Below are 13,663 nucleotides of genomic sequence, written 5' to 3'. Positions count from 1 at the left end.
ACTATCCTACATACTACTCTCTGCTCTGGACTCAAAGCAGTGACACTGATAAGGACGACATTTACCACCTTCCCACTTACCCTCAAAATATCCAACCCCATGGGAATGTCCTGAATTGCCCAGTTATCATGCCCTCTAAAAAAGTAGTCTGAACTGAGAAACATAAAAATTGCATTCAGGGAGAGTGGGCCCTTAAAAGTCTATGTCCGCTCAGGGTTTAGGGAGTTAATTTTTCTTATGTACACGAAGATGAATAATCAGAGAGATTTGGTCTTCAGAGAGAAACGGAAGCTCAGAGAAGAACTATAATGGAAAAAATATGTGGCCTCAGAGGGAGAGAAATCGAGAAAACAGCTGTTTCAGTCCCCATCCACACACCTGTTTCCAGCTGCATCTCCTGTAAGGGCAAGTACATCACATTTATGAGTCGCTCTTAAATTTCTTTAATACTAACCACCTCTATGTGAGGTAAATGAATGCATTTTCTTTCCTTGCAATGAAACTTTGACTAGGAAATGGAATTCTTTTTCTGATTCTTCCAGTGAAATTTGGAAAACTTCCAATACAAATTCCAATTTGCTATGCAAATAAGTTTTAAATGTCCAGCCACAATGCTATAAATCTTTGAGGGGCAGGAAAGCGGCATGGGAACTGCAGTGAACTGTACTCATGGGGAGTAATGAGCTTACTACATACAGTATTTGTTTTCAATTTCTAGAAAAGTCAGTTGGAAAGAGTATTCTTTAGGGGCGCCTGAGTGGCTCAGCGAGTTAAGTATCTGCTTTTGGCTCAGGTCATGATCTCCAGGACCTGGGACAGAGGCCCCCATCAACCAGACTTCCTGCTCAGTGGGGAGAATGCTTCTCCCTCTCCTGCCGCCCCTCCCCCACAATGTGTGGGCTTGCGTGCGCGTGCTCTCTTGCGCGCGCTCTCAAATTAAAAAAATAAATAAATAAAATCTTTTTTAAAAAGTAAAGACTGTTCTCTGAATGCTTCTTCAGTGATTCTGCTTTATGCTTCGTAACAAAATAAATATCATAGCTTCCTTACAACAAAGGACAAGAACAGTAAATTGTGATTTTTACCACTATCTTTACCAGCTTTCCAGTTTCCCTAAATCATCCTCTTTGCCCGTGATAACCTCTCATGTGTCTTCTCTTCTGTAAATCATGACATTATCCCTCTCCAAATTATACTGGAAATCATATATATATATATGTATATACATATATATATATATATATAATCTCCATATATTCTAATCCATAGGCTCCAACAATGGAGACATAAAAATTAACTCCCTGACCCTCTGGGCACAACTATGACCCTAACCCTAACCCTAACCCTTTCACCTCTTAACCCTGACATGGCTGCCAGTTCCACATCCATGTACTCAGATTCCACTTGAAACCTGGTTAAACTCTTCAGAATGCTGTTTTCAGATCCTGTACAGCCCTTCCTCCTAGTTTGGCCTAACTCCATTCCCACAGTTCAATAAACAGGATGATCAGATCATCAATGCTTGACCAGAGAATCTCGCCCTCATCCCTCCCTCCAGACCTCTGCCTCCTTCTGATCCCTTTGCTGCTCCTGGACCTGGGAATGTTCCCAGGGAACAGTTGTAGCCCGAGTGTAGAGCTCTTGAGATAAGAGCAGCAGATAGATGGAGGGATAATCAGGACCCAAAAGGAAAAAAAGGAGACTGTAGGAGACCTTGAGGAGGACTCTATATGTCTATCTTGTTCGTACTATACCCTGAGAAACTGACATGATGTCAACATGAGGAGGCACTTAGAAAATATCATTGAACGAATGGACCACAAGGACAGCAGAATTAGCAAATCACTCTGCCTATACCCAAGAACTTGTCATTGTTCCAGAATTGAAGCCTCTCCAAATGACACAGGCTCATTATTTCATCTTAACCTGATCCAACTCCAAGTTGGATCCAACTCCAGTTCCAGGGAACTGGTGACATTTTTTTAAAAAATAGATAAGTAAATAATAAACAAGACTAATTCATTTTACCTATGAAAGGTATCTTTGCTTTAATATGTTCCTCCAAATGTTATTCTAGAATCCTTGAAAAATGTTATTTATTTTCTATGACAATTATTACATGAAGTTAGGACACATACCTTTAATATTAATGTAACAACATAAATATTAATCATAAATAATGATATTGTAATTTCTATTATGGAATCATCATAAAGACATAAAGTATAAACTTACATGTTTGGACAGGTTGGGGCTCTTGGAATCAACGTCATACCTAAAAGATTAAAACAGAAAACTCAAATTATTTCCACAAAAGAGAGCTACAGAAAAATATTGGTATTTTACCCCCCCAAAAATAAATAAATAATATAAATCATATCAATCAAAGCAATCATGAAAAACTAGCAAATTTAGAAGTTTCTTTTAATCTGTCACAGATATGTCAGTGGTAGAATTTACAAACTCTGGGTCTTTTAATTTCCACAACCTAAGTAGAAGTCCTGGTTATTTTTAATCAACAATTCTGCTGCTTGATAAGAAAGTTTAAAACTTCTCTTTTGGGGCACCTGGGTGGCTCAGTGGATTAAGCCTCTCCCTTCAGCTCAGGTCGTGATCTCAGGGTCCTGGGATAGAGCCCCACAGCAGGCTCTCTGCTCAGCGGGGAGCCTGCTCCCCAGGCCCACCGCCCCACCTCTCTGCCTACCTGTGATCTCTCTCTCTCTGTCAAATAAAAAATTAAAAAATAAGTTTAAGAAACCTCTCTTTTATACCATTGTTTAAAAAGTTTAAAAAGTAAAAACAAAATAAAACAAAACAAAAAGACTTCTTTTGTGTGTGAATCAACAGAATTCTAACACTGCTCAAAATTCCCCAACTGCAATTCCTCTCCCCCGGATACCATTAAAAAATAAGCAGGTACTGGTTAACAGGCTGACTTTTTGGGGTTTTTTTATTTAGTATTTTAAATACTACCATTAACTGAAATTCAGCTAAAGTAATAAGACATTACTTTTCCCCACTCAGTGGACTTAGGGAAACCACGTATTTTACAGAAATAGAAATACATTCATATGGGACTATTTTCTGTCCTGTTTTTGACCAGTTGGTACTGGAAATAAATGATTTCCTAGAAAGAGCCTAGGAAAACATCACTCACTATCACTTTAGCTCCTCATTTTAGAGAATTTGTAGAAAAAGTAAGATCGCTAACAGTCAAGACAACCTTAAGTCACTGAAGTCTTAAGTAGGAAAATATTTGTATTGGCTCCAGAGTTTCTCCCAAAACATATTCTTCTCACACTCCTTTGTACACAGCCTCCTACCAAAATTTAACTGCCCTTTTTTTAAAGGTTAATTAAAGTCTTCACTCTCACATAACAAGAATGTTTTTAGAGAGAAACAAGGCATCTCAATCAATACAAGGCTCAGAAAGAGTTCACAGAATGTGCCAATCCTGGGCAGAGGTTCACAGACTCCTTAGCAAAGTATGCTCGCCACAGACTGGCTTCTTAACTGTGTGACACAAAAATACCTGCCTGGGAAGAATGACAGATTACTCTCCTTCCCATCAGGGCACTCTGATCACCCTGAACAGCTGTAACCTAGAAGTTTCAATCAGCTAATTGACCAACATCTACTGAAAACCTACAGATGTTAACACAAAAAATATTTTTTATTCAAGACAATTTTTTAAGAGTAAGATTGAAATCACCAACTACAGCCATATCAAAGGTGAAAATAACCGTGCTGGCTTCTTCCCAAAAATCGGAAACTGTTTTCTCTAAAGGGTATACTGTGGACCTGGGAGAAATAACATGCTGTGTTCAGTTATGTTAAAAGAAGGGAAAAGAAAAGGAGTTTATGTTTTCATCACAAAGCACTTAAGCATCTGCAAATACAATCCCTATTCATTGCCTTTAACAAAGCTTTTTTAATGCTAATATCTCAAAAATATGCAATTTACAGCATACTGCTGAGGGCTTTAGGTTAATACACTGGATTATAATGCATCTGAAATTATCATGAGTTTTTCCTTTCATGGAATTTTCCTTCTAACTTTTCTAAAAGTATCCAGACCACTCTGGGCCTCACCCAGAGGGGTCACATGTAAACACTATGTCCTAAATAGTTAAAATGTGTGTGTGTGCGTATGTGTAGAGTGCCATACTTTCACTAAAGAGAAGAGATTTATGGAAAGCAGGAAGCTAAGTAGTTTACCCCTAAGAAGGTGCCTCCCACCGCCTAAATTTACTCATGCCAATTTTGCAAACTCGAAGCTGGTACTGAAATATTATTACCAGAGTACTGAAGCGGATCCTAAGGATCACGTTTGCAATTAGAGGTAAACAGATGTTGACTGGAGTCTTTCCCGTACTTCTGAAATTCCAATGAAGGCCCCAACTGAAAACCAAAGATGCTAAGTATATCCCTTTATGCTTGCCTCAGAGGTGCTCAAGAGTCACTCTCATTAGAGTCAGACCCTTCTCTACAAAGTGACTCGTGAAAGTGACAGGCTAGGATCCTACTTCTCAAGCAGCAAGAGGAGGTTCCTTCCACTCCCGAAAGCCAAAAAGAGGAACTCTAATGTCTGAGGTGCCTGAAGGAGTAGACAGCCCCATCCAGTTTCCCAGTCAGAGGCTGCTGAGCTACAGAACCTGCCCACAAGTCCAGCCTGTGGCTGCCAATAAAAGAAGATGTCAGGTGACAGCCCTAAGAAATACCTTCTGAGAACTGAGGAACAAGCAGAATGTGCGGCTTGTGCTACCTTTAGGTCTGGATTCTTCCAAATTCTTCCAGATAAGAAGCCCATACCCCCCCTCCCAGCTTATCAACCCTTCCCCCTTCAGCCCCTGCTCTCCTGCAAGAAGCTAAAACAAGAGCTCTGAGGAAAGAGGAAGTAAAGAGTTTTGAAGTAAGTTTGAGATTAAAGTTTTTTTTTAAAAGATTTTATTTATTCACTTGACAGAGATTACAAGTAGGCAGGCAGAGAGAGAGAGAGGGAAGCAGGGTCCCTGCTGAGCAGAGAGTCCGATGTGGGTCTCCATTCCTGAACCCTGGGATCATGACCTGAACCGAAGGCAGAGGCTTAACCCTCTGAGCCACCCAGGGGCCCCGAGATTAAAGTTTTAAGGTGAAAAGTACGTATGATCTACAAAATAAGGTGGTTCTAGTGAACAAAAGTGACTGCAAACTCTCAAAATCAGACCTCGACATTGTGAAGGGAGTCCTTAACCAATGGGAAAAACTGGAATTAACAGTATTGGGAAGAAATTTTTGAAAGCTTACTTCCCTCAAATAACATTATACATTCCACAATTATCACCATTTGATTTATCAAGAAGAAAAATAACTTGCTAGGTAAGTCAAATCTAGACTCCTAACTACCTTGTTGCTGTTGCAGTCTAAGTGGAAAAGCAAGAGTGAAAACGATTCTATCTCATTTCTCCTATTCTCCAGCTCATGTTACAGAATGATGGGACTACCCACACCGCTTGCTCAAAGACATTTTTGTGCAGCTGTTCTGCCAATCATAGTTTTCAACTGTGACCAAAAAAGGTGATTTATGAGGTACTGATACTATTATCAATGTGATAATCATAACAAAATAAATAGATGCCAACGTTTATGACCTTATCTGTGATCCATACGTAGCATGATGACAGAGACCATGTCTCTTAAATGAAGAGGTACACATCAAATCAAAAAGGCAGGAGAATTTTAAAATTCATAGTTGATAAGCTAATCTTAAATATGTATTTCAGGCATACTACAGTAACAATAATTATTATGGATTCATCAGGACTTAAAGGAATTTGGCCCAGTTGTGACAGAAGACATATTTATTCTGTCTTTCCCTCTCTTTCTCTGTCATTACAATTTTCTATCAGCATTAAAAATTAAAAAGGGAGCCTGAAAACCATTTTTCAAACCTTCCATAATAGGCAATTCTTTACATCACACACTTTCAGTTTCTTTTCAATTTTTTCTTAGAATTTTATTAAATCAATGGGCAGATTAAATAAAACAATTCTGAAAAACATTTACAATCTGTCTGTTGGACAATTTGGACTACTGTATTCTTCAGCATCATTGTCCCCTCAAGCAGACATATTGTCATAAATGCACTGGAGTATCGCTTTAGCTCTCTGGCAGATGCAGGTTGGGGTTACAAATGGTTTTATTGCCTATTTTATCCTGTTTTTACTTTCCAAATATCCTACAATCAATACTTCTTCCTAGGGATAACACAATGCTAAGACAAAATTTAAAAACCAATTATAATTGGGTATACTAATGGATAAATAGATACATGTAACTAGTAAGCAAATACAGTGTTTTCCATACTTATTTGGGTAGAAATGCTGGAAAAATCACACAGTGAAAGAAAGAAAGAAAGAAAGAAGAAAAGAAAAAGAAAAAGAAAAGAAAAGGAAAAAAGAAAATCTGGTGTCACAGGTTAAAGGTGTTATGTGAGATAGTCTAATACATGGTAAATCAAAAGGAATTAACTAAAGCGATATAAAAAATACTACATGAACTAAGAATATACTTGCTGCTTTTCTTGATAATCAGTTATCCCTTTCTCTGGCCCTAATTGTTTGGATTTCTCAGAAATGCTATACAATTGAAATAAAGCTCTTTGAATCAAATTGCTGAAATCAGCCAAATGCATTCAAAGGATAAAACGATACATAATTCAATTTTGCAATACACTTTCACATTTTGAACACTACATAATTTCTGTGAAAATCACTATAATTTTTAGAAGAAAAGAGAAAGCTGAAGAAGTTAAAACATATCAATCTACCTACACTAACTTCTGTTACTCTATTTCTTCTTGTCACACTGAGATGAAATAATGTAACATGCTCCCATTCCTATCAAACATAGCAATTTCCTAACAGTCTTACTTTTATTTATTTAGATAGATAAAATATATTCTACCATATTATTATATTCAAAGTGCAGCAGAATACTTTAAACATACACTTTCATCAGTATTACATAACCAAGGCAAACATAAAAAATCCCAGTTTAGACATAATTTTTAGACTTCATAAAATTTTAGAAATTCCAGTTTTCTAGCATTTAATTATAAAGTATTTTAGGCAAAATCTGATCCTTTGAACATATAACACTTTCTGGGCCTCGGTTTTCTCATTTACAAAAGTGGATTAATTCCACCTCAGAAATTTGTTGGGTGGGTTAAAATTATATATGCATATGATCCTATTACAAACTGTGAATAATAGTAGTAGTAGTACTAACGAAAATAACCTCTTTTGTCTGCACCTGCAAACTTATATACTAACTTTCAAACTCCATGAGCTTCGGTAACTACTTCACTGAGTTTACAAGTAACTGGAAGATATTAGTAACAAACATATTAAACCATCTTATCATTTCTTTCCTCTGTATTTTTTCCAGTAAATGTGTTAATTTTGTTTTCCTTTTTTTTTTTAATTCCCCGAAACACTTACAGCAAAGGTAAACAATATTACTGACTTAGCATCCAATACTAGATAAGTATGCGACATACCAGCAATGCCCTAACTTCCTCCTACCTTTAAGTCTTCCCTTGCTCAAGCTAAGCATACCTAGAAAGCTTACGAACATGACATAAGTATCAGATGCCTCCCTAACTTAATATATTCTCATTTGGACTCACCAGTTTGTCAGAGTGATTGCTGAAACACTACCCATTTGAACATTAACCAGCACTGAGTTCAGTGGAATTATATTCCTTGCACCAGACACTTTTTAAAACCAATTAGTTTCCATAGCCTCATCTTCAGTAGAGATGAGAACATGATCACTAGCCTCTGTGTACAGGTAAATCATTCTTTACCTTCTTTTCCTCTCTAGAATGTTAGCCCAGCTCTCAGTTTTTGCTCCTTGGTCTACTGACTAAGAAACATTTAATCGGTGTCATCCTTCTAAAGCACCTTTCTTTTCATTCCACTTGTGAAATTCTGGAATAGCAACAATTACAACATAGATGAGAAAAGGATGAGTAGGACGTAGGCTTAAGGAACCAGGGCCAAGTAGGGACATGGTGATACAGTCACCTGGCAGCAGCTGCTTGTGACAGGGGCCTTTGGGCAGACAGCAACCAGCACAAAACAGAAAGGGCTCTGAATATCAGAGCTAAAACACAGGCAACAAGTTCAGAGAACAAAGCACATAGGATCTTGGCTTTACAGGAGAATTCTACCAAACTTTAAAGAAGAATGAACACCTATACTTCTTAAACTATTTCAAAAAACAGAAGGGGAAGGAAAACTTCCAAATTCATTCTGAGGCCACCATTACCCTGATATCAAAACCAGATAGACACCAAACCCAAAAAGAGAACTACAGGCTAAAATCCCTGATGAACATAGATGCAAAAATTCTCAACAAAATACTAGCAAACTTAATTCAACAATACATTAAAAAAACCACGATCAAGTGGAATTTACTCCTGGGTTTCAAGAGTGGTTCAACATTTGCAAATGTATCAATGTGATATATCACATCAATAAGAGAAAAGGATAAGAAGTTACATGATCATTTCAACAGATGACAAAAAACATTGGACAAAGTACAATATCCATTCATGATTAAAAAAAGCCCTCAACAAAGTAGAGTTAGAGGGAATATACCTCAACATAATAGAGGCTATACATGAAAAAACAGCTATCATCCTTAATGGAGAAAAACTGAGAGCTTTTCCCCTAAGGTCAGGAACAAGACAAGGATGTCCACTCTCACCACTTTTATTCAACACAGTACTGGAAGGCCTAGCCACAACAGTCAAATTGGTAAGGAAGAAGTAAAACTTAACACTATTTGCAGATGACATGATATTCTATATGCAGAAAACCCAAAAGGCTCCACCAAAGAACTGCTAGAATTGATTAACGAATTCAGTAAAGTCGCAGGATACAAAAATCAATGTGCAGAAATTTTGCATTTTTATACAACAAGAATGAAGCAGCCAAAAAAGAAATTAAGAAAACAATCCCATTTATAACTGCACCCGAAATAATAAGATGCCTACAAATAAACCTAACCAAAGAGGCAGAAGACCTGTACTTTGAAAACTATAAAATACTGATGGAAGAAATTGAAGATGACACAAAGAAATGCAAAGATATTTCATGCTCATGGACTGGAAAAACAAGTATTACTAAAATGTCTCTACTACCCAAAGCAGTCTACGTATTTAATGTAATCCTTATCAGAATATAGCACTTTTCACAAACTAGAACAAAGAATCCTAAAATATTTATGGAACCACAAAGACCCTACACAGACAAAGCAATCTTCAAAAGGAAAAATAAAACTGGAGGCATCATAATGCTGTCCTTCAAGCTATATTATAAAGACGTAGTAATCAAAACAGTATGGAACTGGCACAAAAACTGACACATAAATCGATGTTAACAGAACAGAAAACCCAGAAACAAACCCATAATTTTATGGTCAATTGATCTTTGACAAAACAGGAAAGAATATCCACTGGAAAAAAGAAGTTTCTTCAACAAATGGTGTTGGGAAAACTGGACAGCCACATCCAAAATAATGAAAATGGACTGCTTTCTTACACCATACACAAAAATAAATTCAAAATGAATTAAAGACCTAAGGTGAGACCTGAAACCATAAAGATCTAGAAGAGAACACAGGCAGTAATTTCTTTAACATCGGACTCTGACATAGCAACTTCTTTCTAGGTAAGTCTCCTGAGGCAAGGGAAACAAAAACAAAAATAAACTATTGGGACTACATCAAAATAAAAAGCTTCTGCACAGCAAAGGAAACAACAAAACTAAAAGGTAACCTATTAAATAAGAGAAGTATTTTCAAATGAAATATCTGATAAAGGGTTAATATGCAAAATAAGTAAAGAACTTATAAAACTCAACACCCCCCTACAAATAATCCAATTAAAAGTGGGCAGAAGACAGGAAGAAGAGGCATTTCTCCAAAAAGACAACCTGATGGCCAACAAACACATGAAAAGATGTTGTTCATAATCACTTATCATCAGGAAAATGCGTATCAAAATTACAATGAGAGGGCGCCTGGTGGCTCAGTGGTTAAAGCCTCTGCCTTCAGCTCAGGTCATGATCCCAGTGTCCTGGGATCAAGCCCAGCATGGGGCTATCTGCTCAGCGGAGAGCCTGCTTCCTCCTCTCTCTCTCTGCCTCCCTCTCTGCCTACTTGTGATCTCTGCCAAATAAATAAATAAAATCTTTAAAAAAAAAAAAACTACAATGAGGTACCACCTCACTCTTGTCATCATGGCTAAAATCAACAATACAAGTAACGGGTTGTGAAGAAAAGGAACCCTCATGCACTGTTGGTAGGAATGCTAACTGGTACAGTCACTGGAGAAAACAGTATGGAGGTTCCCAAAAAGTTAAAAATAGAACGACCTTATGATCCAGCAATCCCACTTCTGGGTATTTACCCAAGAACACAAGGAACATGGATTCAAAGAGATACATGCACCCCTGTGTTTATAGCAGCATTACTTACAATAGCTAAATTCTGGAAGCAACCCAAGTGTCCATCAACTGATAGATGGATAAAGAAGTGGTATATATATATATATATATATAGAAGTGGTATATATGTGTGTGTGTGTGTGTGTGTGCATACACACATAGATATCTATCTATCTTTATGCACACACACACACACACATAACATTATATTATTCAGCCATGATAAAGAATGAAATCTTGCCATTTGCAACGACATGGCTGGTGCTAGAGAGCATAACGCCAAGTGAAATAAGCCAAGTCAGAGAAAGGCAAATACCATGTGATTTCACTTATATGCAGAATTTAAGAAACAATACAAATGAGCTAAGGGAAAAAAATAAGAGAGAGAGGGAGACAAATAAAAAAACAGACTCTTAATTATAGAGAACAAACTGATGGTTACCAGAGGAGAGGTCACCTCCCAGACCGGGAGGATGGGATGAACAGATAATGGGGAGTACGGACAGATAACGGAGCGTACTGGTTGTGTTGAGCACAAGTAATAGGAAAATATTTGTGGTTTTCAAAATATTAAGACTCCCATATGTTTATGTATCTTTAAAAAAAAAAAGATCTGCAGGTATGTACGTCAAGTCATTTACATTTTTAGTTATTGGTGGGTTGACGGGTTTTGACGGGGGTGGGGAGGGCATTGAACTAACTGGAAACTTTCACTTTTAAATGCCTACATAACTTAAAGTTTATTATAAATATTTACTACTTTCAAATGAGAGGAAACAATATAGATAAACAAACAATACAAATGGCTGGTTTTAGGATAAAGTTAAATCTAAAAGCAGAGGGAAAAAATTAAGCAGGTACCATTCTGTGTGAGAGAGAATTCTTAAGAACAGCAGCTATGAAGGCCTGAACAACGGGAGAACCACATTCGTCATGATTTATATGTCGCTTTTAAGTAACAACACTATGAGCAATCTCCATGATAAACATGGTCAAGAAATCATTATATTATACTTCAGGATTTTTTCTCAGACATATCATTTTTAGTATTCAAAATGGGGTTTCAAGGACATAAAAAAGCAAATAGGCATAATAAATTTTGCCTGATAAATATAATGAATATTTAGAACTCCTATAACTCTTGAAGGAAAGGGCCTGGTATAATATTCTCCTTTTTTAAACAGAAGGTTATTTTACTGCACACATTTTAGAGGAAAATGAGAAAGGCTGGTCATGGTAGATAACTTTCTTTTTACATTAGAAAGTAATCTAGCACTTTTTCAAATATGATATTGATAGCTTTTATTTTAAAAAATTTATAAATTGTGACAGCCTGATACATTTTATTGTTTCCAGCTATTTAAAGGCATTTCTATTTTTAAAGACTTATAATGTTCATAAACTATTTTAATTTATTAAGTACATACTATGTTATAGTTTTCCCTCTCACCAGACTTCCTTTGAACAATATCCAGATATTTCAATAATCACCTTTACATCTGTGAAACAAAAATTGAGTAACAAATACTATCTTACAAACAAACTGACTCTAGATTCTCTGCAGACAAGAAGCTGAACTTAATGATATTTTGATATGACTATTTCAACATCAAAGTAACAAGAATGTTAAAAGAATCAAAAATTCTGGCTCCAGTATCCTGGGTCTTGGTAATAGCAGGCCATGAAGAGATAAAAGGAAGCAAAGTTTAGATAGTGATCCATATACTATACAAAGAGGGAGCTGAGAGAAACTTCACCATCTGGGGGACATGAGGAGTAAGATCACCTTGGAGTATATGTGGAACTTGTAAAGAAATCACCGAGGCCAAAGATGGTTTGAAAGGATGTCCATATATATCATGCAGCATTTCAGCATAGTTAAAATGCTCACTAATTTTTTCAATAAACATATAGCCAAAAACCTATAAAATGCAAAGTAACGCTAGGGATAGTGCTCTGGCCATACTCTAAGTAGAATTAATCTACTTTCCTGCCAATATAACCTAGTATTTGTACAACCATACCCAAATTTTGTATGTCACAAAATTTGCCTTTAAAAATCTATTTTTGGGTACACCTGGGTGGCTCAGTGGGCTAAAGCCTCTGCCTTCAGCTCGGGTCATGATCTCAGGGTCCTGGGATCGAGCCCCACGTCGTCGGGCCGTCTGATCAGCAGGGAGTCTGCTTCCCTTCCTCTCTGCCTCCCTCTCTGCCCGCTTGTGATCTCTGTCTGTCAAATAAATAAATAAAATCTTTAAAAAAAAAAAATCTATTTTTTAACAATGCGAGTTATACCAGAACTTACAAGTCAAAACGAAGGTTCTCCCTTTCTTCAAAAAAGTAGTCCAGGATAAATTTTCGTACAAAATCAGGATTTAAAGTATTATCAATCACTTCAGTCCTTCCAAACTGTAGAGAAAGAGAGAGAGAGGTTAAAATCAAGCCTTGCATGGTTACTGATTACAGCATAGCACCTAGTATTAATATAGTTCCTTGAAAACATAAACAATAAATATCCTAATGATTAGAAAAGTAAAGCCATGCAGGAAAGTTTTTTGAGACAAAAATTATTCATTCTTACTCACCCAGGGAAATTTGAAAATGAGCACTGAGTTCGTTCAAATTATTAGAACAGCAGCTTCTGAAAATTCATCTAACAAGCTGTAACACTTTCTCCCCTCTTATCCCCACTTCAAAGCCAAATCCATGCTAGTCAAAGGAAGTTATTTCTCCCTTCAATTTTAGTGCATCACAAATATTTTTCTTAACCTAGTGTAGAACTAGGCTAAGCAACATATATTGTTAACAACTGGAGGGGTCCCAATATTCATAATCAGGAAGTCCTCTGCATGAAACAGTTTATTAGCTGTGTTTTGGGGAGAAATTTCCTATATTCTATTACATACTTCAATAATTTGGGTTTTCTTTTGTTTTGCTTTGCTTTGCTTTAATTCTTATGGTCTAGACAGGGTAAAATGAGATCTTTAATATTTACTGGTTTTAAGCTAGTAAGGTGCACTTTTGCTTTAAAAAAGTAAATTTCTCCCCCTTAGGGGAAGTAGAAAACAAAAACAAAAACTTTCTAGTTGTTCAATGTGAAAGAAGGTCACCAGGCTCTGCTTCCAAAGTCAGACCAGAAATATAAATTTAACAACTCTCTCTCTTTT

General features: G+C 36.6%; 1 protein-coding gene across 2 annotated transcripts in view; it reads right to left on the bottom strand.

Annotated features, from left to right (window-relative positions):
* CPNE8 (copine 8) overlaps nt 1-13,663 on the bottom strand; it is a 217,545-nt gene that overhangs the window by 153,452 nt on the left and 50,430 nt on the right. For both annotated transcript variants that reach the window (XM_004771828.3, XM_004771829.3), the window contains exons 4-5: nt 12,802-12,905; nt 2,236-2,275 (exon numbers count right to left, since the gene is read on the bottom strand). In XM_004771828.3, coding sequence (XP_004771885.1) covers nt 2,236-2,275; nt 12,802-12,905 — 144 coding nt within the window. The remainder of the gene's footprint in view (nt 1-2,235; nt 2,276-12,801; nt 12,906-13,663) is intronic.

Source organism: Mustela putorius, unplaced genomic scaffold (genome assembly GCF_011764305.1).
Source record: "Mustela putorius furo isolate JIRA1106 unplaced genomic scaffold, ASM1176430v1.1 tig00537227_pilon_pilon_pilon, whole genome shotgun sequence".
Lineage (NCBI taxonomy): Eukaryota > Metazoa > Chordata > Mammalia > Carnivora > Mustelidae > Mustela > Mustela putorius.
Note: the sequence above shows the minus strand (reverse complement) of the source record. Positions and strands in the feature narration are given on the sequence as shown.